At 37.4% G+C, this 26,973-nt stretch overlaps 1 protein-coding gene across 13 annotated transcripts in view; it reads right to left on the reverse strand.

Annotated features, from left to right (window-relative positions):
- The window catches only part of PBRM1 (polybromo 1), a 109,707-nt gene that overhangs the window by 52,842 nt on the left and 29,892 nt on the right, over positions 1-26,973 (reverse strand). For 9 of the 13 annotated variants that reach the window (XM_036869810.1, XM_036869809.1, XM_036869808.1 and 6 more), the window contains 9 exons: positions 24,013-24,108; positions 23,303-23,394; positions 17,163-17,376; positions 14,827-14,968; positions 14,209-14,306; positions 12,061-12,105; positions 7,454-7,730; positions 5,064-5,169; positions 1,410-2,052 (listed from right to left, as the gene is read on the reverse strand). In XM_036869810.1, coding sequence (XP_036725705.1) covers positions 1,410-2,052; positions 5,064-5,169; positions 7,454-7,730; positions 12,061-12,105; positions 14,209-14,306; positions 14,827-14,968; positions 17,163-17,376; positions 23,303-23,394; positions 24,013-24,108 — 1,713 coding nt within the window. The remainder of the gene's footprint in view (positions 1-1,409; positions 2,053-5,063; positions 5,170-7,453; positions 7,731-12,060; positions 12,106-14,208; positions 14,307-14,826; positions 14,969-17,162; positions 17,377-23,302; positions 23,395-24,012; positions 24,109-26,973) is intronic. The other 4 variants (XM_036869815.1, XM_036869820.1, XM_036869819.1 and 1 more) reach the window with 1 other exon arrangement.

Consider the following 26,973-nt stretch of genomic DNA (forward strand, 5'->3'; position numbering starts at 1 on the left):
TACTAAATGTGTCACTCAAGGGCCTCTCCAATCTGACCCCAACTCCACGTGTCTCTTGAACGCACCATATTCATTTCCTAACCCTATGCCTTTACTCATACCACTTACCTTATCTGAATCCCACCCATTTTCCCAGTCTTCTCTGACGTCTCATGCCTTTTTAGAACTCTAACGCAGTTCCTTTACTCCACCATCTTTTACTAAATATCAAGTTGTTAAACGTTATCTCATGCCTGGAATTATTTTTCCCTAAGCATAGGCGCTACCCCAACTGTCAGACTTGAAGCTCTTAGAGCACACAGCTCAAGTCTTATCATCCCTGGCTGCGCTCCATGACTGGCGTCTTGGGGACTGGCTCAGCAGTGGCTCTCTATAGTGGGGAACAAGATAAGCCAAGCCACTTACTAGTTGTGACTTTGCAATGTATTTCCCTCTGTCATGTACATCTTCGTATACAAATTAGGAAGATTATCACCTACCTAGAATGGCTATTATAAGAGTTAGAGATTATGTACATAAAGTACTTAGCGTGGTGCTTTACAAAGGGCAGGCCCTCAATAGGAACATCAAACATTACTTTTAATTTTTCTTTCAAGATCCAGAGCAAACCCAGGCTTCACAGATTCCCCAGCTGGAATCACCCCATGCCCAGTGACTAAAGGTCTAGCTCTCAGCATGATAGACTATAAGCTCCAGGAAGGCAGGGTTTGTATTTTTAACTTTTTATATACCCCCCAAGTGACCCCAAGAGCATATAGAAGACACACTGTAATTGCTGAACTGAAACTGTTTTCACAGCTGAGTATATACTATTGTTGTGTGGCAAATATACTGCACAGATCAAAATTAGAAGGGAATTTAAGTTTGATGGAAATTTAAATTTGATTTCTTCTTCTTTTAGAACATTTAATGTCTACAGACTGAACTTAAAAGTGACGATTCTGAGATTAAAAAGAAGCCCTTTTAGATATCTGAAATGACAATCAAATTTAAATCAGTCTAACCTCAGATCAGTATCTTAGAGCTATTTTATTTAAAGCATGCTTGCATTCAACTCAAACTTTAAAAGAAAATCATATTACTATTTCTAATTGAAAGCATTTTATCCATTAAAAATACATGTTGTATGAAAGGCTGTATTTTAAAAGTTTATGTTTTACAACAGATCTTCAATTTTGTCTCATTCCTTCCCCTCATTGGCCCTACTCTAGACAATTTAGTAGTGTGCCTTCTCTCCTCCACAGACTATACTTGCTCTCTATAAGTTTTGGCTAATTAAAATTCAAAATAGCACCCCATCAACTGTAATCATGTACCTATGCTGAAACAGCAAATCAAAGCAAAATTCTTTCTTCTGTTTTACACTAAATGTCACACCTTCTCAAAAAGAAATGGTTTTGAAAACATACCGATTCATCCTTCTTGCCCTCTCCAATACTTCAAACATATGCTCTTGAAATAAATCGAGCCGCCGGTAGCGATTATTTTCAACATTCTTCCTAATTATGTCAAAAGTAAGAGGAGGTTTGTTTGGAAAGCTGGGATCCACAGCAGGAATTTCTGCTAGGGAATCACTGTAGCATCTTCCTTCATCATCCTGATGACTCATGACTGACACAAAAAGATTATGGATAAGCTCCTGAATCAGCAAGGTTACATTTGGGACATGAGAGTCCTCATCTCCTTCTAGGTCTCTCCGAGTTTCAAGCAGGACTTTGTGTAGGACAAGGGCATCTTTGTAGATCAAAGACTCTGGTTCATTGTATGTACAGGCATTGTTAAACATCATGACAAAGTCCTCAACCATGGAGTCTATATCTTGGTATTTGTTGGCCATCATGTGACTTCGAATTTTTTCCATGTCCATGGGTTTTTTAATGGTCAAATAGTAGTCAGGCAGCTCGGATCTGGAGGGAAGCCTCAGAAATATGGCACTGAGGCGGCGACCCCTCTTATCAGTATAGTTCTTTACAGCTTCATAGACTTCATTTAGTTTCTGCTGCATTGGAGTCATATATTTTGATTTTTTAGGAGAAATACCGCTCTTCCTACCTAAAGAAAGATTTATGTTAAATGGATAAAATAAAATATATGAACCTAAATTTGTAAAAAGTTGGTAGCATAACCACAAGGAAGGGACTATTCCAAGTGATATATAAAACACAGTAATTAGTATGTTTCTAGTGAAACATACCCTATCAACAAAGAAAGAACTAGAAAAACTGTTTTCAGTACTTATATTTTTGGTGGGAGAGTAAGTACTACTATGTTGAGATAGTTGTGAATAAGGTAGAATAAAGGAAATGAGTAGCTATGTGACACTCTAACTCCATCTCCTATGGTATCCTTGAGAACTGAGATTTTCAACAAGGGAGAAAAAGAGATCAAGGTGTTAAAACAGAGGACACTGAATAAAAACCTTGTAGCCTTGAATCTCAACTGGGAGTATCAGTATGAACTTAAGATGTATTTTCTCTTTAAATATAAAATACACACACACAAAATTTCTTAGCTCTGTCCACTGAAAATTCTAGAAACAGTGACCAACCCAGTTGCAGTATACCCCTATATAATTTTGACTATATAAAGACTACAGCTCTGGAATACTGATTTCAAATACTAATGTTAGTAGCTCTTTGGCAAATGGCTAATTCCTAGTCTATACAAGATGAGCCTGGTATATCTTGAAACACTCGACAGTAAAGAATCTACCAACGACTTCTTACCATGGTCAGGTCAAAAGACCATAGCAGCCAGTCTGGGACAACGTAAGTATCAACAAGAACCATAATTGCAATGGGTTATAAAACTCAGCAATATGTTTAAATCTAGTAGTTCTTAATGATAAATAAAAACAAACAAACAATGGGATAGATGTTGCAGGACTTTAGTAAACCAATGCATTATTTTCTTTGTACTTCATTATTTTGAAAACTGGTAAATAAAAGGGGAAAAAAAATCTAGCTTTTATCCTTTCAAAAACCAAACAATATACACAAACAAACAAAAAAACCATACCACTGGGTAATCAAACACTGGATGAGGCAAAGTTTATTTATATAGAAGTATTCCAGTTAGTAAATGAGCAAGGAATGATAAAATTAAATTATCACTATCTAACAGCTCTTCAATGAATTAAGCATCAATAGCTATTAACATAATTTAAAGAAACAACCAGATATTACGTGCCACCTGATGGAAGACACTATATCACCTCTGAAGTCAGTTTCTGTGTCAAAGGGAGGGGAGAATCAAATTTAAATCTAAATCTGATCGACTACCAATTTATAGGAACTAAAAAGGACAAAAGAACACGTGAAACTACAGCAAAGGGACACAATGAGCAAAACCTAGACTGTGGGAAACTATAGTACAAACCCAATTTCTTCAACAAACTGCAAGGGAAAAAAGAGAGATGGAGGGGAATTTATAGATTAAAAGAACTATCAATCAAATGCAATGTGTGGACCTTATTTGCCAAGTTGAAACTGAATCTAATCAAGCCTTTAAAGTTAACTTCCATTTATGAGAAATAGGGAAATAAAGGAAAAAGTTAACTGACATCGCAAGGAAGTGAACTGACTAATCCAGAAATTTGGACTGCACATGAAAGTGACCAGGTTTCTAGAGTTAATGGCATGAAGGATAAAAAAAGGAGGGGGACTGCTCTAAACTATGAGTTTAAGGACAAAATAATCAAATGTAATATACAGAACTTAATTAGATCCTGATTTGAAGAAACTGACTATAAATATACATTTGTGAGACAATCAGTAAAATTTGAAAATTTGTCAGGTATTAGATGAAACCAAGAAACTCCTAATTTTGTTAGGTGTGACAATGACTTCATGGTTATTTAAGAAAATACCTGCGTATTTTAGAGATGCATAATGAACTATGTAGAAATAAAACGACATGATTGGATTTGGCTTAAAATAATTCAGAACAAAGAAAAAAGAAGGAAAAAATGGAAGATAGGAAATAAGTATGGCAGAATCTTGATAAATGCTGAGTAACAGGTATAGACAGGGATTCATTGTACTATTCTTTATACTTACATATGTTTTGAATTTTTCATAAAATTGAGAAATGAAAAAATTAACATTGCATGTTAAAATTTCCTTTCCCTGAACTTTAAAAAAAAATGTATTTATATATATTTAGATAGTTACTGTTAAAGTATCTATCTGTCATTAGTTTCCTAACTCAACTTGTATAATGAATTCTAGTTTTAAAAGGCATTATATCCCTGTAAGTTAGAAGGTTTTCATTTCTGCAAACCTTCTGTATGCTTTTACAACTCCATGAAGAGATAAATGAATGGCTTAACAAAAAGGAATGATCACTTAGCAATAAATCATACCCAAAGCTATTGTAAATTCAGTTTACAGTCATTTCATATAAAAATTCAGGGTCTGTTTGTTTTTTCCCTTTTCAGCAAATATGACTCTAAAGAATATTTGACAACACCACTGTCATTTGCTTGGTATTTATTTTACTTATATATTTTAAATAAGGCAGAAACCTCTTCTGTAGCCCAATGGTACTAATTGTTTTTGCTGTCTCTCTTCTCTCTCACAGTTTTCAACCAAACAACCATCCACAGACTACACTCAAAAGACAGCCAAGTTAACTTACAGTACAGTGGCTAGACATCTCTAACCTATCAAATTCTGTCTAGGAGGAACTACTGGGACTCATTTTTAATTCTAGTAATCAGCAAACAAACATACAGAAAAAAAAAAAAAAAGAAAGAAAATAAAATCTGCCACTATATGCTTCCAGGCATCACATGTAGAAAAAATATCTATTCTTACTATTTAACATTTACAAAATGTCCACTGCATTCAAGAAAGCAAAACCTTTGACATTATATTCTTCTATTCCTCACGTGCTTTTATGTTTACTTAAAATACAGAAAACAGTGCTTGAGAGGAATTAAGAAACTCCATGCTGGAGTGCAAGTTCAATTATATTCACCAATTAATTAAATGTTATTTCAGTAAATCAGCAATCTATCCTTGATGGACTAAACTGAACAATGAAGTGTGAGGCTGCCTTACTCAGTTTGAGTTTGGGAGAAGCCATGTCATCATCATCAGGCAGTGGGCCCAGCTCTTTCCTTTTATCCTTGAGTAACTTCTCCAGGATGTGCGCATCATTGTACACCTATATTTAATTACAAATATAATTAAAATTATTTTTCTAAGAAGCTTTCTACTGAAGTATAATATACATCCATAAAGAAGTTTTAAAAACATAAGTTAGGATAGTTGAGAACTAAAGAAATAAAGCCTGAGATCACTACAGAGCAACAAAATCACATCTCCGTGGGGTGGGCCTCAGCCTCAACTGGTTTGTTGTTTAAAGTCTTCCAGGTGACTCTAATGTGCACCCATGCAGGCTAAAGTTTGAGAACTACTGTACCAGAATCACTGCAAGTTTTTGCAGAAGTTCTGAAATATATTTACATGTGTTGTTTCTTCATAAATCTCTCTTGCACTGGACCCTCAAGGTAGCAGACTTAGCTCAATGGAAATTAAAAATTAAAAACATCTGATAGTTGGAGAGAAACATCTCAAACATTATTAAAAGGGATTTAACACCAGTGTGCGTTCACAGCCTGGAATCTGATCTGTGAAAAGCAACAATCCCTGCTGAGGCTCTCTCTCTATGAAGACTGGGCCGAAGGTGGTAACACAGAGCCAAGGACAAGGTTACGCACCCAACTGTTTTGCCCCCACAGCTGCCTCCTCCCACTCCCCCTACAAAGGCTCTCCTCCCTGACTGCCCCCAGAGCAGAGGGGCTGAGGGAATAACTGACCTCTCTTCTTTGGCAACCTCTCTTAAGGGTGGCTTTTTTCTTTACCAGTGGCAGACAAGTGGCACATTGGCCAATGACACTGAGGACAGTGTAAACCCCTATGACAGAGAGAACCATTTCTTTGATCACAAGCACCCTGAGTGCCTACTTTATTTTATATTGAAATGTAATAGTATAAGAAAGGAAATAAACAATTTGAAAATGTACTTTTATTTCTGGGAGATTTAAAGTAGATAAAGAAAACTCAGAAAAGATCTATGTACCCCCAATACATGTTCACTGCAGCATTATTTACAATAGCCAAGATAAGGAAACAATCTAAGCATCCATCAATGGATGAATGGATAAAGAAAATGTCACACGCACACAGGAATATTATTCAGCCATAAAAAAAATGAAATCTTGCCATTTGCGACAACGTGGATGAATCTTGAGGGCATTATGCTAAGTGAAATAAGTTAAGATGGAGAAAGACAAATACTGTATGATCTCACTTATATGGAATCTAAAAACACCCGCCCCCCACCAAAAAAAACCCAAGCTCATAGATACGGAGAACAGATTGGTGGCTGCCTGAGGTGGGGGTGGGGGAAGGGCAAAATGAATGAAGGAGGTCAAAAGGTACAAGCTTCCAGTTATAAAATAAATAAGTCATGGGGATGTAATGTATGGTGACTATAGTTAATAATACTGTATTGCATATTTGAAACTTGCTAAGAGAACAGATCACAAAAGTTCTTATCACAAGAAAAAAAATTTGTAACTACATATGGTGATGGATGTAACAGACTTACTGCAGTGATCATTTTGCAATATATATAAATATCAAATCTCTATGTTGTTCACTTGAAACATGTCACTTATACCTCAATTAAAAAAATTAAGTAAAGGACATGAAATAGAAAAAAATATGAAAGGAAGAATGTATCTTAGCTTTACTGACAAAGAACTGAAAATCAAGATGCTTCATAACAAAATCAATTATTCAAAGGTGCATTACTGGGAATATCCTAATATTTATATAATTATACAATTTTCCGGACTATCCTTAGAGAAGTATGGCTACTGAGGATAGTAATAATAATGATGATGAAAGATTTTATTGTCCTTGGCTTTCATTTGAGTGTTTGAATACCAGGCACTGTGCTACATGCTCTGTAAATATTGTCTCATTTAAATCCTATAATAACCCTGATGCAAGTACTGCTATTATCTCCACTTTACAGATGAGGCTCAGAAAAGATAAGTTACTTACACAGGGATTGGCAGAGCAGGATTCAAATCTAGGATGCCAGATTACACTTGACGCTCTGAATCCATGGATATGGAACCCATGGGATTCGCAGGGTCGACTGTACTATGCCATTTTATATAAGAGACTTGAGCATCTGTGGATTTTGGTATCCGCAGGGGTCCTGGAACCAACTCCCCACTCCCGATACTGAGGGACAACTGTACAGAGTACAAACTGTTAACCTCTACAGTGTCCTGCCTCCCATTTTAAATAATTAAGAAAAGACAAAATATTAAGCTAGTCACTGAGAAGAGCAACCTAAGTTAGGCCTCTAGACCTGGTCTCTCAAGATCAAAAGAAAATGTACCTACTCCAGGATTCCCACACGTCCTCACCTGGGAGCCCTCCTCGTTGTAGTGCCTGGCATTCCGGAACATCAGCTTCATGTCTTCTATCATTCCCTCTTCCCCTGCATATTTGTCATTGCGGATGTTATGTTCAATTATTTTCAAGTCCATTGGCTCCAAGATGATTTTATAATAATCAGGATAGTCCTTTTTGGATGGTTTAACCATAAATAGATCACAAAGTCTTCTGCCTGAACCTGGCTCACGAGCTTCAAGAACAACATTGAACAAGATTTTCATTCGCTGCTTTCTAATGTTCTTTTTACTGTTGAGGGGCGAGGGAGAAAAGGGGGAAAATGAGAACAGGTTCAGTTTTCTTGATATAAGGATGAACACGAAATAAAACAAATTAATCTTGTGGGCAGGTGCTTCATAATGATTATAATGTATTGATTATGTATGGCACAAACACAGTAAACATGCTGGAAGCTATAAGCAAATATTAGGAAATTTTTCAGAATAGTTAAAACATAGTGACTCTGGCAGGAGCACCCCCCAAGAACACCAGACAAACGTGTTTAGAATATTTATGAAATGCAATGCTTGAAAATAGATCTTGTCTAATGCCAAAGAAAATGAAATGCTGTTATTAATTGAAATATATATTTTAAGAACAGAGCAAAAGTGGAATAAAACTGCTGATTCCCTACTAACAGTTCTCCCTTAAACAAACAAACAAACACAAAGAGAAGTGTCCCATCTCCTATGACAACCACTCCTGAACACCTGCATATCCTGAGGGGATGATGTGAGAGGAAGAACTCTCTCAGTCCAGGACTTTAGCAAGTGAATAATAAAAGGGGAATGCAGGACAAAGCTCCAACATCACAGAGCTCCACATCTGAGCAAAGATTAGAACACAGATGACTTTAGCCTACAAGAAGCCTCTAAAGAAAAATTTCAGAACCTGAATTTGATATCACAGAATTTGGTAACTGGTCTAATAACTGAAATTTACTGCTTTAGGACGTATAACACTTAGAGTATCCTTTCTCCATTTGTATCATTCACTTCAAGAGAGTGATATGTAACTGGTTTCCATCCTCAAAGGCAAGCAAAACTTTTGTCATTAGGGTCAAACAATCTTCTCTGAACTCATCCAGTTTTGTTATTTTATTTACATTTTTCCAGATCCTTACATTGCCTTTGAGACCGAGACCCACAGGCCCATTACTTTTAATCTGACTGCCAGAAATAACTCAGAGCTAAACTTCATATTCTTTTATAACTGTATTAGCTTGGGTGGCTGGTATATTTACTTTATCCTTTTCCAATATGATGTTGAACCTTATTATATCCACACTTTTGAAAGTAACTTTGAAAGACAGCTACCATATTTCCCTATGTGATACTTTCTGGTTACTGTTTTCAATGTCACTTTGATTTTTAGATTCTTGTTTGAACATCCCCTCTTCCTCCCTCAGACTAGTAACTATAAACAGTTTGTTCACTCTTCCCTATTTTGGGAAAGGTGCATAAAATTAAATCCCAGACCTTGTAACTGGCATACTCATTCTTTTTTAATCAGCACCTGTGAAGATACTTCGATAAAATACATCTTACGGGGGTTCAAAACCAAGGTTGTTTATCATTATGCACTTAAGGGTGCCATACTTAAGGGGATGTCAATTCAGGTCACAGACACATAATAAATATACAGTTTTAGAAGTTTACAGGAGATGGGCCATAATTGGTTCTGCGCTAACAAAATCAGTATATTACAGCAATTTTCCAATAAATGAAAGTCAAGAGAAATGGGTGCTTTTCCTAATTTGCACGAAGATTATGAGCTAGTAGGGGCTTCGCTCTGAATCCCTGATTTTCCAGGACCACCACCTAACCCCTAAACCCAGCCTAAAACACTGAAACCAATGTCACTTTTTGCTTCTCTTAGTTTATCACCAACTCCTAGAGGACCTCCATAGCGCTTCTAGATCTGATCTTTCCTTTTAATTTTTCATGCCATGGTGTTAGTCCTAACCTTCATAGTTTGTGGCTGACCACTTTCTCAGATGTCCTTATCATTATCCTTCCTATGAAGCTATTATTTATTATGTATGTATTTGTGTTTGGATATACACACCAGATCCTATTTATAGTTACAGTTAACATTTCTACCACATGCCAGGGACTGTGCTAAGCACTATCATTTAATCTTCAAACTCTGAGAACCAGGTACAATTATTATCCCAACTTTGCAGCTATAAAAACAGAGGCTTAGAGACTCAAGTCAATACCTAAGGCCATAAAGTGACTAATCAGAACTGAGACTTGAATCAGCTGATAATCACCAGACTACTTTTATCATGCAAGTGGATGATAAAAAGTTAGCTCTGGGGCTTCCTTGGTGGCGCAGTGGTTGAGAGTCTGCCTGCCGATGCAGGGGACACGGGTTCGAGCCCTGGTCTGGGAAGATCCCACATGCCGCGGAGCAACATGAGCCACAACTCAGGCCCGTGAGCCACAACTACTGAGCCTGCGCGTCTGGAGCCTGTGCTCCGCAACAAGAGAGGCCGCGACAGTGAGAGGCCCGCGCACCGCGATGAAGAGTGGCCCCCACTTGCCGCAACTAGAGAAAGCCCTCGCACAGAAACGAAGACCCGACACAGCCAAAAATAAATAAATAAATAAATAAAAATTAAAAAAAAAACAAAACAACTCACATTATTTAAAAAAAAAAAAAAAAAAAAAAAAGTTAGCTCTGGGGGCTTCCCTGGTGGCGCAGTGGTTGAGAATCTGCCTGCCAATGCAGGGGACACGGGTTCGGGCCCTGGTCTGGGAAGATCCTGCATGCCGTGGAGCAGCTAGGCTCGTGAGCCACAATTGCTGAGCCTGCGCGTCTGGAGCCTGTCCTCCGCAACAAGAGAGGACGCGATAATGAGAGGCCCATGCACTGCGATGAAGAGTGGCCCCCACTTGCCGCAGCTAGAGAGGGCCCTCACACAGAGACGAAGACCCAACACAGCCATAAATAAATTAAAAAAAAAAAAAAAAGTTAGCTCTTACCAAGGGCCTCTCTAATCAAAGTCAACCCTGCTCACAGGCTTCAAAGTCTCCCAGCATTTAACTCCCTGGCCCTAGACCTTCAGTGGTGCCTACTGTGAAGCTAACTAAACCCAAAGGTTCCTTCTTTTACAAGGCTTTCTATATTTCATCTGCAAGTCTTCAAGGACTTTTTTACTCACCTTTTTAAGGAGTTTCCCAGACTAGTAACATCTGACTAAAAACAAAATGAAATCTACCATGTCTTGATGCCAGCAGGAAATACTGCCAGAAAATAATCAGATTGAGTACATTTAGTGAGTACTCACTGCATCCAGGCCCAGTTCCATGGGCTTTAAACATATCAAGCAATCAGGTCTTCACAGCAATCCTATGCAGGTAATGTCATCAACTCCTTTTTCAGATGAGGAAATTGAGATGAGGCTCAGAACACAGCTGATAAGAACAACTGGGATTTGAACTTGGGCAGTAAGGCTCTAGCGCTCGGGGTTATAACACTACTCCACGATGCCCCACATTTCTATTTCTTCTACTACTACCCAGAACCAGTGCCATATACTATGAATGATATAAAAGAAATACAATCCATGGTCTTTTCCTTAAGTTTACTATCTAACTAAGAAAACTTTTCTTAAGGAAAATATTAGGAAGAAGATAATAATACAGTAATTTTGTAGAGTGGACTACATACGGTAGCAACATAAAGATAACTTTAGAACATCTAACTTTTAAGAAAAAGCATGATAGGGAAATCACATTTCCTAAAGCTATTTGGGCAATCACACAACACTTCCATACAATTATACAACTGTGTACCTTAAACAATTATTTTCCTACAGTGATCACACATAAGTTCATTTGTTTTTAACCTGCCTCTTTTCCTGGCCAATAAATTCCTGGAAGGTAGAGGTGATGACTAAACGTTCTCCTTTATGACCTGTGAGCAGAGTCTGGTGTTCTGCAAACAACTGACACTCCATGAATGCCAGATGGCAAAGGTGAAAATAAAAGCACCACACAATGATTACTAGGACCATAACATGGCAGCTTATGGGCTGTTTTTAAAAATCGTAAGTAACATGCAAAAGAATGGATGCTTTTAAAGAAATAAAACATGGACAAGATCAGAGACTGAAGAATGTATTTATGCTCAAGAAGCACTAACCCAATGCATAGGTGCCAACATAGACTGACATCACTTGGATTGTCAACACTGATTATGATCCCTCCACCATCCCCCACTCTGTAAAAGACAATCAGCACCCGCCAGCCCTTGGACACTGGCAATGGTACCATATTCTCAGCCTCTCTACCTCTGCTGCAGAAGCACAGCCACAATGACTGCTGTGGGGGCTTACTGCCCCTGGCAAAGCTGGCAACAAATTACAGCTCCTGAATATATCTAGGCTAATTCTCATTTTACTAACTATACTTCTAAACTATACTGCTTTCTTTACTCATAAAATAAACTGGCATCCAAATAAAAACCATTATTCACATGCTTAAGGCTGCACTTTTCACCTAATCACTACTGACCATGCCATAAAAGTTACACTTTAAAAAATGTTTATGCATAAAAAAGGACTGCACACCTGGATAGCCTCCTGAGACCCAACATCTCACTGTCAAGAGTGTTCCTGGGAAAGCAGAAACAAACATTACATGTGAAGAGAAACAAAACAAGCAACATTGGAGGTCATGTACAAACCAAATATGGTTGAGAAAAAAGAGGATTATTCAATCCAAAGGATAAAAGGTTTTAAGAATACTTGGAACATTTCAACATGGAAGATAGCAGGTGGATTTTTGGGTAGAGGGTTTGGGGAGAAGAATGCATTCCCAGAATGAAGAGAATATACCCGCAGTAATTTTTCTCACAATCTTTGATACGAAAAAAATAAGGCAAAGACAGAATCATACACAATACTTAGGAGTCAAGTCAAGTGGTACTTGAAAACTTGGCCCTGACTTCTCTGGATAAGCTTAACTTAACCTACTAGGCTGTCATGTTTGCCTGAATTCTGGAGAAGTCTGTTTCTTATTACCAAAACCTCTTAACATAACTACCTTCTAAAAGGCTGGTTATGTTATTTCCTTTGTCACAGTCCAAAGTATAGGACTTGCTTCTGTCAACCTCTTAATGTGTGCTCATGCCTGTATTTCAAACCCAGATATGTTATTTTATTGCTTTAGCTATGATTTATATTTGTTCTTCTCTTACTTGTATTTTTCACTTCATTAAACAAAACACTTCCTAAGAAACCTGTGCACAAAAAGACTTTTTGTCTAAAGTGGGATTTTATTATTTCAAGAACATAATGCTTTTCTTTTTATGGGAGGTTTTAGAATAATAACTTTCATTTAACCTATTTGGGTTGTCCCACAAAGTACAAGCCACAGATATTTTTTTAAGGCTCTGGCCTGAGCTAATGCGTCCTTGGAACTGTTTTCTGAACACTCAACTAGTTTAAGATCTCTCTTTTCATTCAGTGTTGGCACTAACTGTACCATCACTTTTGCCTCCATTACCTTCTTTTGCCTGAGAAGTTTTTATCTTTGATTGGTGACTGATCTGGAAAACACAGGTGATGCTGTAGTAGTTATATAATTACACTCAAAGATGTTCTTGATTTGATGCCTCTGATCTGGTTTCACATTTTTCCTCCGTTGTCCCTGGTATAACAAGGAATTAAGAACTTGGAAGGATGAAATTCATAGGCCAGTAATGGAGGAGACTCACATCTCAGGGCACACCAATCAATTTAGTTACCTTGGCATAGCATAGCAAAGTTATTTTCAAAGTTAAAAAAAATTTCCCAAATGCTATTTATAGGGAAAAACAAGACAGCTTGTTTTTTCTAAACCACTTTTTAAAATCCTCAGGTCTCAGTGGATCTACTAATACATGAACAGAACTGTATTAATAGTTACTAATGATTTCTTCACTCAATTATGAATCTGTCAAGCCCTGCTATTAGTGATGGAGCTTATTCCTTGTTTAAGGTATCCTCCCTGCTGTTACAAAGATGGTGAGACAGTTAAGGCTGAGGAAGAATACGGTGTTCCACAAAGAACAGGCCAGAGAAACTCCACGTGGGAGGCGCAGACAAAAGAGATGGTCTTGCATGATTCTTTACAGGAGTCCAGCTTCAGAATCTCACAGTAAGGCCCCCCTCCATAAAACCCGTGAGAAAAAGGAAGGGTTAGGGAAGTTGACAGAAAGGTTAGAAAGAAAAGAAAACCAAATATCTAGCTTAACCTTTTATGAACTACAAGAAGTTATGACTTGGTATTTTACAATCTGACATCCTTAAAATGGCAAATAAAGATCAGATTAACAAGGAAAAACAAACAGGTAAGAATAATGACTTACTTCACTACAGTGGTAGTACTGATTTTTTTTTTTGTAATTCACCATGTAGAAATTACCTAAATTAGATTTAAGGAGCATTCTTAAATGCCACATTAAAACAAAATAACCTGTACAGCAAAAAGAGTAACATGTTTTGCCAAGCTACATAAGTAGTTATTTTTATCTATGTTATCTAAAGCCAATATGGTACAAAAAAAGCACTAATCATACAATTTACAAATGAATTTTTAAATGTTATAAAATAGTTAAAGCTTATAAGATAATTCATACTTGACAGCTTAAAGAAACTGTACTTTTCTGCACTTAAATCTAAAACAAAATAAAAAGAAACTGAGAAGATGTCTCCAGCTATAAGAAGAGTATCTACCTTTTTCTTTTGGCACTACCAGTATCAGAGGTTGCTGAAGAAATCATGCTGTCTCCATCCTCAATGTCATCTCTCCTGGCAAGCTCCTTCTTCTTTGCCTAAAACAGAGCAGACCCTGGGAGTCAAGCTCACTCTGCCGAACACTTCTAGAATATATAAATATTAAAAGACCCATGGCCTCAGATGCACTCCAAGGTGTGCCCTCAGAAAGGATTCAATAAACTCATGGACACTGTACAATGATTAATTAGCCTTAAGATGTCCCTTCTCCTAGGACCAACCCTACCTTAACAGAAACAGAGTATAGAACCAAAGAAATAAAATCTAAATGACAGAGTATCATCTGTGATTAGAGGGAAACTTCCTGACATCCCTAAAATTACTCCCCAGGGACAAATCCCTGCTTCTTCCACTCACAAAGCTAAACCAGTCTAAACTATTATTTCTACTCTACATGGTCCTGAAAACTCTTAAAAAAATATTCAGCAGTACTTGTGGCTGAAATGAATGACGTGATATTGCTGGAGGAAAATCATGTATCTTAAAAGAACACACTCAAAATGTGTAAAATTATTTCAATTATACATACAACAACTTAGCAAAACCAAGAAATCATACCTGCATGACTTGCTGCAGTTTTAGAACTCGCTTGTAGATGGCTGAGTTGGGAACATTATAGCGTTTGGCATTTTCAAACATTAAATTCAGATCACACTCCAAATGATCTAAAGTTTCATATTCTTGATTCTTTAGCTTTGTTCTGTGAAAGACAAACACATGGCTAGAATCTTCCATTATGAAAATTATGAAACACACTTCCTGAAAGTCCAGTGCAAAAATCCTGACAAGCACTACAAGGTATCTTTACCAGTGATACTGATTAGAGGCCTAGAAGTGACAATTTCAAAATATAGAGTGAAGAGGCAAAAGCACCACTATATTTAGACAATATGACAATTTAACTGAAAATCCAAAAGAATAAAACACTGTAAGAAGTAATAACAGAACCTAGTAAGGTGGTCAATTATAAAGCAAACATATTAGCAAAAATCCTAAGAGAAAAATCCTGCAAGTGGCTAACATGCAAACCCTAAGAAGAGATAAAAATCAGGGAGGTTTTAAGCTACCTTAATGAAGAATCATGGTGATCTACACATTTTAGAAAATAAAGAGGCCATTCCACTAGATGAGGGTTAAAGAAAAGAGAAAGTACTGGCAACTCCATGAAGGAGCGTTTAGAGTAATACACATTTAACCTCCAGGCGAGTTGCATATGGGCAATGAAGAGTGGTCCTTTTTGTTTTTTGGCTGCGCTGCGCAGCTTGCGGGATCTTAGCTCCCCAACCAGGGATTGAACCCGGCCCCAGCAGTGAAAGCGCTGAGTCCTAACCACTGGACCGCCGAGGAATTCCCTGAAGAGCAGTCTTAAGATAATAAATGAGAGGCAGATATGTCAGAGTCCCTTCACTACTCCTCCTCCAATACAAACATTTGTAATTAATTACGATGGCTTAATATTGAGGTTTTTACTTACCCTAAGTCTTAAGAATTCCGATAGCTGTCTCAGACACTAAGGCTATTACTAACACCAACTCTCATAAAGTCCCTATACAAAGTAAGGCTTATGTTAGAAAAGTCGAACTTGGAAGAAGGCTGCAGGCAGGTGACTGGGCTGGCTGCGGATTTGCCTTCTTTTGAACTAATCTACTTAATTAGACTTAATTTTAAAAGACTGAGGGAGAAAAGAAACTAAGGACAAAAATCAATCAATTAAAAAGGAACCTCTTAACATCTACAAGACTGTCACCATCTTTTCCAAGGCAAAGAGTACAAAAAACAATTTCTAGTCCATTTTCTTAATGAAAGGCAGCCTTAATTTCCATGTTATTGTTCATTTTTATTTTATTTTTTGGCCATGCCACACGGCATGTGGGATCCTTAGTTCCCCGACCAGGGATCGAACCTGGGCCCCTGCAATGGAAGTGCCAACTCTTAATCACTAGACCGCCAGGGAAGTCCCTCCATGTTATTTTTAAGAAGGCCAAATAACTAATTTTCTATAACCTACTCGCGTACAAAACCTCCAAAGTTTGGATTAAATAAAAACACCATAAAACTTTACTGATCAAATAAGGAAAACAGACGTTACAAATGCAAAACCACAAAACATACGTTAGGCCACCTTATTCCTAGAATCCAGCAAGCACAAGGATTTTAATTCCTACTGTATGGAAAGTTAGTTAACTGCCATGAAAACATCATTTAAACACCAGCTTACTCTGACCTTGCCCATTTAATTTTACTTGCGTCTTGCCTCTATCTGGGTATACTACAAAACCTAACCCACATTGTAAGAGTCACAAAACAACATGTTTTATAACATTATTTATTTCCTACTATTGTTAATGATATTGTGATGGTTCAAGTATTTTGTCTGGCTGAATTCCCAATGATCATTTTAAGATTTTCTAAACAGAAAAGGGAAACCACGATGAACCATCTCTCAGGTACTGTTTCAGCTAATGAGTTCTCTAAGAGCTGACAATGCTTATTCTGGAGGTTTAACTACAGATACAAAATTTAAATGCAGATAAACTGTTGTGATTAAAATATTGATAAAAGGTGTAAGAAGAGAAATTCTTGCACAGTTGTAAGAAAACGAACAGTTAAATTCTGAGCTGCATGACTTTTTATAATTCATAATCTGACACAAAAATGCCTAGCTGGAACATCTTTTATTTGCCTCTTGACTCTACTGCAGTACAAAGAACATCATTTGTAGTTAATCAAATTTATTTCTCACTTTTATAAAGGAGTGATATTTAAGCACACTTTAGACATGTGAAAAACATTTTTACCTTTATTATCTTTATCCATTTTAGAAAGGAAGATACATGTGCAGGCTCAATCACAAGAAAACAGATTTATACTGAGTAATGTAGAAGATATCTTACCTGATCTGTTGTAGTGATATGGGCATTTTAATTTGCTGATAATAATCAGGGTATTTTTTCTTTGAAGGCAAATGGAAAAAAGGTTCAGCTATTAGCTGCCCTTGGTTATTCCGACAGCTCCTAACTGTGTCGTAAAGCTGATAAAAAGGATTTGAAACATCCATAAATGAAGTAATGCTCTCTGCTTCCGACTCTCCTTCTTCATAACGTGCAGCTACAAAGACATAAAAGATAGTTAAAAGGGACAGCAAAAACTAACACAACACTGTAAAGCAATTATACTCCAATAAAGATGTTAAAAAAAATATCTATAAGGGGAAGAAACAAACATTTTTTTAAGCTCGTTTAACAACCTTCCAGATTATGCTATATATGTTTGAGAATACTTGTTTTAAAAGAATAGTCTCTAGGCTTCATAAAGATGCTGTTAGTAATGCTTAGTAAAATTGTATGTTTACTCAGAGAAATGTTACACAGAAATAGAATAGAATGTTACATAGTAAAAGTTATACCATCTTTAAAAGGTTACAAAATAGTTTCTCTGCCATCTTCTGAGACTCCTTGCTTATGTGTGCTTGGACAAGAAAAGGAGCAAGTAGCCATTCTCCGATCTCAGAACTAAAGTGACAGCATGTAGCTTAGGATAGTATAAATGTAGACGGGGCTGATACTGACAGATCTGATTTAGCTTTAAGTCTCTTTGACTTTGCCCCACTGACCTATAGCATCCCTTAGGAATGATGTTTTCCTTTATTGAGAAAATTTTTAGGTAGAAGCTAATCATAAAAACACCAAAACAAAACATGTAATCACTTCTATAGAAATACAAAATATATTGCTGATTTCTCTGAACTCTTAAACAGTATATAATGACCTGATTTAAATTTTTTCTTAATGGATCAGGATAACCAAAATCACTATGTGCTCCCAGGTAAGTATGATAATCACTTATTAAGCACTTAGTTATTTATTAAGAGCTTGATAAGCACCACCCTCAGGTAATCCTAACATCACCACACAGAACAGGTATTGTCATTTCTTTTCCAAATGAGAAAACTGGGCATGAGGAGCTGATGACTCAGCCAAAGTCAGCTAGCCTGTAAAGCAGTTGAGAAGGGATTTGGATTTAGTCATGCAGCTAGAAGGAAAGACAGAATCTGAAACTACGAAGTCTTTTCTGACTCCATTACCTCGAATCTTTTCATAAAGCTCTTGCACATCTTTTATTGAATTTAAACCTAGGTATATGTTTTATTGCTACTGTAAACTGTATCTTTTTAAAAAATTACATTTTCTTTTTATGGCTGATTCCGGAAATGAAGGAGATTTTTTTTTCTTTTCTTTTTTTTTTTTTTGGCTGTGCTGGGTCTTCGTTGCTGTGCGCAGGCTTTTCTCTAGTAGCGGCGAGCTGGAGCTACTCTTCATTGCGATGTGCGGGCTTCTCATTGCAGTGGCTTCTCCTGTGGAGCAGGGCTCTAGGCACGCAGGCTTCAGTTGCAGCACGTGGGCTCAGTAGCTGCGGCACGCGGGCCCTGGAGCACATGGGCTTCAGTAGTTGCGGTGTGCAGGCTCAGTAATTGTGGCGTGTGGGCTCTAGAGCACGCGGGCTAGGTAGTTGTGGCGCGCGGGCTCAGTAGTTGTGGTGCACAGGCTTAGTTGCCCTGCAGCATGTGGGATCTTCCTGGACCAGGGATTGAACCCGTGTCCCCTACATTGGGAGGCGGATTCTTAACCACTGGACCACCAGGGAAGTCCGAAGTAGATTTCTGTATAATAATCTTACATTAGCATTTTATTATTCTTATTAATTCTAATAATTTATCTGTAGCTTTTTAACTAGAAAACTCAAAAAATAATCTATCAACTGCAATCCTTATAAATCCTTCTTTTCTGATCCTTATAACTTCACTGTTATCAGTGTATGCTGGCTAGTACTTTGACCAAGAGGTAACAACGTTCTTAACTTTGTTTTTTATGGTAGGGGGAATGCTACAAATACTTCTCCGATGAAAATGGAGATGCCCTTTATCAAGTTAGGAAAGATCCCCTTCTATTCCTAGTTTGCTAAGCTTTTATCATGAATGGGAACTGAAGCATTAATCAAATGCATTTGCTAAGCCAATAGTAGGGTTTTGCTCCTTTAATCTACCAATGTAGTGAATAATACTTTTTTCTAATGTTGAACTAACCTAGTATTCCTGGAATAAACCCAATTGTGTTATCATGTATTATCTTTCATATATACTGCTAGATACAGTGTGTTTATATTTTGTTTAGTTTTGGTTTTATATCAGATTCAAAGAATGAATTGGGGAGCTCTTTTTTATTCACTGCTGAGGTTTATGTGTAATTCTGTTCCTTGAATGTTTGACCTGGTGTTTTCTATGCAGGAATGTTTGCAATTAGTAATTTAATTTCTTTAATGGTGATATAACTAATCAGCCTTTTTATTCTTGAATCAGTTTTTAGGCATTTATCATTTTCTAGGAATTTATCCATTTCATCTAAATTTTCAAATTTATTTGCATTATGCTGTTCTTACATTCTTTTGTTTTCTCTGTATGCTCCCCCTTTCCCCTAATATTTTTTATTTGTGCCTTCTGTTTCTTTCTTGATAATCTCACTACAGATTTACCTATTTTATTAACCTCTATAACAGAAAAACTTTGACTTTATTTATGTTTTCCATTATAGATTTCCTTTCTAATGAATTAACTTCTGCTCTTTATATTCTTTTTTCTAACATCTCTGCTCTTATTATTATTTACTTACGTTGGATGCTTATTAGTTCACTGACTTTCAGCTGCTTTTCTTTCTAAACAGAAGCAGTCAGACCTATAAATTTTCTTCTGAAGTATCACTGTAACTGCACCCCCACTGTTTTGGTATGTATCATTTTCATTATTGTTATTGTTCAGTTTCAAGTAATTAAACTTCTATTATAATTACTCCTTTTAAAAATTTTATCTTTGGGACTTCCCTGGTGGTCCAGTCGATAAGACTCTGTGCTTCCAATGCAGGGGCCCGGGTTCGACCCCTGGTCGGGGAACTAGCATGCATGCATGCCACAACTAAAAGCCTGCATCCCACAACTAAAAGCCTGCATGCTGTAGCAAAAATCCGTGTGCTGCAACTAAGACCCAGAGCAGCCAAAATAAATAAATAAATATTTTAAAAAATTAATATCTTTTCATTATTAGTTGCTATCATAGCTGCACTGTGCTCAGAAACATGGTCTGTATAATACCCGATCTTTCAAATTTGTTGAAATTTGTTTCATGGCTAAGTACATGGTCAATTTTTGTAATATTCCATGTGAACCAGGGAAGAACATGTATTCTCTAATTGTAGAATACTTGTCTGTTATAATCATCTTGTTGTGGTAGGCTGAATGATAGGTTCCCACATACAACCATGTCCTAATCCACAGAACCTGTGAATATTACCTTATATGGCAAAAGAAACTTTGCAGATATGACTGAGAGGAATTTTGAGTGTGGGAGATTATCCTGGATTAATCTCTGGGCACTAAACATAATCACAAGGGTCTTTATGAAAGGCAGGCAAGAAGGCCAAAGGAGGAAGGAGACGGGGTGACAGATGCAGACTGGAGTGCTGTGTTCTAAATGGAGAGGAAGGGGCCATGGAATACAGGTAGCTCTAGAAACTGGAAAAGGCAGGGAAGTGTATTATCCCCTAAAGCCTCCAGAAGGAACACTAGCCTGCCAACAACCTGATTTTAGACTTCCGACATCCAGAACTGAAGAGAATAAATTTGTGTGGTTTTAAGCCAGTTAAGTTTGTGGTAATTTGTTTTGTTTTAGCAGAAATAGGGAACAAATACACTTGTGAGGAAGTGTATTCATGTCTTCTCTGTCTTCACTGTTTTGGCTGTTTATCTAGCAATTGAGAGAAGCAGGCTTCCACTCTAAGGGCAATGTTTTCACTTTCTCCAAGAAGTTCCATTTGTTTGTTTCATGTATTTTGAGCCCTTTTATAAATTATCTTTCTCATGCGATAAACCTTTTATCATTATAAGGTGAATCCATTTTATCTTTGGAAATGCATTGTTTGAAAGTCCATTTTAAGAGAAGTCAATGTAACTACCCTTTGGTTATTATTTGCCAGGTGTATCTTTTTCCATCCTTTGACATTCAACTTTCCAGTACACAGTTTTATATTGAAGATGTATCTCTTGTAACTAGCATAGAACCTGATTTTTTAAATATCCAATCTGGAACTGTCTTAATTGGAAAATTTAGGCCACTAACACTGATTTCTGATATAATTTTTGGAGTTGTTTCTCTCTATCCCACTTTTTCTATGTTTCCTTTTGCCTTCTTGCCTTATTTTGTGTTGGTGGGAGAAGACTGCAAGCTTTATCTGTTTTTTCTTTTTCTATTGCTCACTTCATTCCTCTTCTTATAGTGACTGTGGATGGGTGCTCTTCTCCACCTCCTTCTCCACCCCCTTAGGGATATGCAGTGTGGTTTGCCTCTAAAACAAATCACCTCAAGAGGCCAGGACACACTTTGAATTCTTATGCCTTCTTTCCATCAGCTCTTTCTTGTTGCTCCAAGATCATGAGCTATCCTTTCTTTGCTATTTTCACTGTACCTACCCCTAAGTTGTTTCCAGGAGCAGCAAGTAGAAAACCAAATATATTAAAACCTCAACTAAATTAAGGATAAACAGGTTCTGAATAATAGCCTGAAGGATCTACTACATACAAAGTTGGTTGGCATCTACTTTGTTTTCTTAATACCTGAGGTTACTAAATTAAGAATCCTCTTGTGACAAAGGTACTATTTATTAGAAAAAAGAAACAATAAATGCTTTTTAAGAATTTTGTAAGTGGTATGGTCTTCCTTCAATTTGTTATATTACTATAAGGTTAATGAAGTAACCAAATGTTAGAAGGAAACCTAAACATAACATGTGTGTCACTTTTACAGTTAGCACAAAACAAAGATAATGAAGAGATAAATTTTCTTTCACTTTTTGATAAGGCCCGATTTAAGTTAAAAAAAATTTAATTCTGTAGATGAGTGTCAAAAAATTAAATTCATACTCCAGCAGTCTAGAGTAATTAGGAAATTCTATAGACTTGGGACTTCCCTGGTGGCACAGTGGTTAAGAATCCGCCTGCCAATGCAGGGGACACGAATTCGAGCCCTGGTCCAGGAAGATCTCACATGCCGCGGAGCAACTAAGCCTGTGTGCCACAACTACTGAGGCTGCGCTCTACAGCCTGCGAGCCACAACTACTGAGCCCCCGCGCGCCTAGAGCCCGTGCTCCACAAGAGAAGCCACTGCAATGAGAAGTCCGAGCACCGCAATGAAGAGTAGCCCCCGCTCACCACAACTAGAGAAAGCCCAAATGCAGCAACAAAGACCCAACACCATCAAAAATAAATAAATAAATTTATTTAAAAAAAAAGAAATTCCATAGACTTAGTAGAAAATAAGACATAGCTAGAAAAATCTCTTGTGTCACACCTGATTATAAAATCAAGAGAGTAATTTCATAAAATGAATTTTATATCTACATATAAAAAATATTTACAGTAAAATAAAAAAATATTATATCACACTTAGGAGAAAGACAATGAAATCAAATATACCTCTACAGCTGTTCTTTATTACTATTTTACGAACTGTGTACTTCTACACGGATTCCTAGTGCCCAATGCCCTTTGTTTCACCTGTTTAAATGAGAATGCTGCTCTGATCATAATTTACAGCTATCTTTAGATCATAAGCTCTAGGTGAGAAGAAATTATAGTCTACTGAAAATATAAGCCTGGAAGTCTAAGATGATGTGAATGTCTCCCTGGGATTTCCTGATGGTGTCACTAGCACTCACTATCATCATAGGTTTGAAACCAGAATCTGCTAAGGCTATCAAACTAATGGATTTTGCACAAGTATTTATTTACTTTGATACATGCTTTAACATGAAATAAAGTAGTAGTAAGCTCTTGATAAGTTTGCCAACCAAGAGTGCAATCAAAATGTAGCAAAACAGGTATGTACTCCAAAAACAGACAAACTCCCAGCCAGACCAAAATAACTATAATTTTCCTTAACCAGAAGGATCCACTGAGACACCACTTAACTAGTCACAGCTTAATGCCTACCAGCTAAAGCAGCATCCTCTTCACTTTCCGAGCCATACTGAAGTGCCATGGTAATTGCTGATAAACGACCCCCTTGGACTGCTCTTTTATTACTACAAAGAAAAACAAGCAATTAGAAGGCAGGGAAAGATGTTATAATAATTTGGTTACTTTATAGGAAGTAGGAACTGTTAACAAGGCATTCACATCAAAGAAAGAGTTTCTATTCAACTGCCTCCTCAATTTACTTTGTACTTTTTATATTCCCCACAATCAATCTTAACCAAGATGCCTAATTTTTTTCTCTTAGAAAAGAGGGAGTGGCGGTAGAAAGCCTAAAGCAGGCTACTTGCAATTTGTTTTTTACTTAAATGCAGCACTACTTTTTTAAGGAAAAATAAAGATTCATTCATGATTGCTGGTTAATTCTAAATATGCTCAGATTTTACAATGAAAACAAATTCTATTATGAACACAAAATCTTTCAGCATTTTACCTCACGTTTTACTGGTAATATTAAACTCTACCTGACAAACAACTTCTGCTTACATGTTTTCTCAGAGGTGAGGTCAGGCCTACTATGCCTTTTAAGTAAGGTATTTGACAACAAATTCTCATAATAACCCAACTACACCCAAAAATATTACTTCAAGATAGTCATCAAGAAAATGCTAGCATGCTTATCCTCATAAACACGGGTCAGCTCTCAGACTAAACACACTCTCTCTCACCGGTAGTACTTGTTAGTGGGATTTCTCTCTTCACCAAGGCTGCCTTTACTGTGCGAAGGACCTGTCAGCCTGGCTGCAGCCAAATTTGATGGAGTCCTGTCCAGAGACAAGGTTAAAAAAAACTCAGAAAACTGACAGCTGAAATCAGAATGCTGAATAACAAAAAGGAAACAACCATTTTCTTTTTCTTTTCTTAAAAAGAAACACTCAGGGACTTCCCTGGTGGTCCAGTGGTTAATATTCCACGCTTCCACTGCAGGGACCCCGGGTTCCATCCCTGGTCAGGGAACTAAGATCCCACATGCCACACGGCGCGGCAGAAAAAACAAACAAAACAACTCAAATATTTCCGAGCCTCTACTGTGCAGGAGGCTTTGCTCCAAAATCTGGGACTCTGTGGAAAAGGATAAACCAGGGCTGATCCCAGACAGCTTATGGTCACCACAGTGACCATAGGATTTAGTAACACAGCAAATGTCTGGGTCAGAAGAAAGCTTCAAAAGTAGCCACTCAATCTTTCCATTTCAGGTAGGAGGAAATGGAATCCCAGAAGTAAAAGACTTGTTCAAAGTCACAGTCCTAGCACAAGGTAAGCTAGGATGAGACTTCAGATCTCCTGATACCTGGCCATATTCTTACTGCAAATATAAATATATACTACTATACATCATATACAAATGTAATATTACAGGCATACATTGTTTTATCTTGCTTTGCTTTATTAAACTTCACAGATACTGCATTTTTTACAAATTAAAGGTTTGTGGCAACTCTGAATCAAGCAAGTCTTTCGGCACCATTTTTACAACAGCATTTGCTCACTTCGCGTCTCTGTGTCACATTTTGGTAATTCTTGCAATATCTCAAACCTTTCCATTATTATTATATTTGTTGTGGTGATCTGTGATCAGTGATCTCTGTTGCTACTATTGTAATTATTTTGGGGTACCATGAACCACACCCATATGAGACAACAAACTTAATAAATGTTGTGTGTGTTCTGACTGCTCCACCGACCAGCTATTCCCTCGTCTTTCTCCCTCTCCTCAGGCCTCCCTATTTCCTGGGACACAACAATGCTGAAATTAGGCCAATTAATAACACTACACTGGCCTCTAAGCATTCAAGGGAAAGTAAGAGTTGCATGTTTCTCGGTTTCAATCAAAAGCTACAAATGATTAACCTCAGTGAGGAAGGCATGTTGAAAGTTGAGACAGGCTGGAAACTAGGCCTCTTGCACCAGTTAACCAAGTTACGAAAGCAAAGGAAAAGTTCTTGAAGGAAATTAAAATGGCTACTCCAGTGAACACAGGAATGATAGCACAGTAAAACAGCCTTATTGCTGATATGAAGAAACTGTTAGATAGAAGGTCAAACCATCTACAACATTCCCTTCAGCCAATGCCTAATCCAGAGGAAGGCCCTAACTCTCTTCAATTTTATGAAGGCTGAGAGAGGTGAGGAGACTGCAGAATCAAAGTCTGAAGCTAGCAGAGTTTGGTTCATGAGGTTTAAGGAAAGAAGTCATCTCTATAAAAGTGCAAGGTGAAGCAGCAAGTAGTGATATAGAAGCTGCAGCAAGTTATCCAGAAGATCTAGCTAAGATTATTAATAAAAGTAGCTGTAACTAAACAACAGATTTTCAGTGTAGACGAAACATACTTATCATGGAAGAAGATGCCATCCAAGGCTTTCACAACTAGAGAGAAGTCAATGTCTGGTTTCAAAGTTTCAAAGGACAGGCTGACTCTCTTGTTAGGGCTAATGTAGCTGATGACTTTAAGCTGAAGCCAGTGCTCATTTACTATTCTGAAAAATCCTAGGGCCCTTAAGAATTATGCTAAATCTACTCTGCGTGTGCTCAACAAATGGAACAACAAAGCCTGGATGACAGCACATCTGTTTACAACATGGTTTACTGAATATTTTAAGCCTGCTGTTGAGACCTACTGCTCAGAAAGAAAGATCTGGAAAATAGTACTGCTCACTGAAAATGTACCCGGTCACCCAAGGGCTCTAATGGAGATACACGAGATTTGTGTTGTTTTCATGTCTGCTGACACAACATCCATTCTGTAGCCCGGGGACCAAGAAGTAATTTCGACTTTCAAGTCTTATTATTTAAGAAATACATTTCGTAAGGCTACAGCTGCCACAGACAGTGATTCCTCTGATGGATCTGGGCAAATTCAATTGAAAACTTTCTGGAAAGGATTCATTATTCCAGATGCCATTAAGAACACTTGTGATTCATGGAAAGAACATGAACATTAACAGAAGTTTAGAAGAAGTGGGTTCCAACCCTCATGGGTGACTTTGAGGGGTTTAAGACTTTAAACTACAGATGGGGTGGAAACAGCAAGAGAACTAGAATTAGAAGTAGAGCCTGAAGATGTGACTGAACTGCTACAATCTCATGATAAAACTTCAACAGTTGAGGACGTTGCTTCGTATGGATGAGTAGAGAAAGTAGTTTCTTGAGACGGAATTTACCCCTGGTGAAGATGCTATGAAGATTGTTGAAACAATAACAAAGTATTTAGAATATTACATAAACTTAGTTGATAAAGCAGCGTCAGGATTTGAGAGGACTGACTCCACTTTTGAAAGAAGTTCTGTGGGTAAAACGCTATCAAACAGCATTGCATGCTACAGAGAAATCATCAGTGAAAAGAAGAGAGAACTGATGGGGCAAATGTCATTGCTGTCTTGTTTTAGGAAACTGCCACGGCCACCCCAGCCTTCAGCAACCACCACCCTGACCAGTCAGCAGCATTAACAGAGGCAAGACCCTCCACCAGCAGAAAGACTACAACTTGCTGAAGGCTCAGACGATGGTTAGCATTTTTAAGCAATAAAGTGTTTTTAAATTAAGGCATATACACTGTTTTTTTAGACCTAATGCTACTGCACACTTAACTACAGTATGCTGTGCATATAACTTTTATATGCACTGGGAAA

This window comes from Balaenoptera musculus, chromosome 11 (assembly GCF_009873245.2).
Source record: "Balaenoptera musculus isolate JJ_BM4_2016_0621 chromosome 11, mBalMus1.pri.v3, whole genome shotgun sequence".
Taxonomy (NCBI): Eukaryota; Metazoa; Chordata; class Mammalia; order Artiodactyla; family Balaenopteridae; genus Balaenoptera; species Balaenoptera musculus.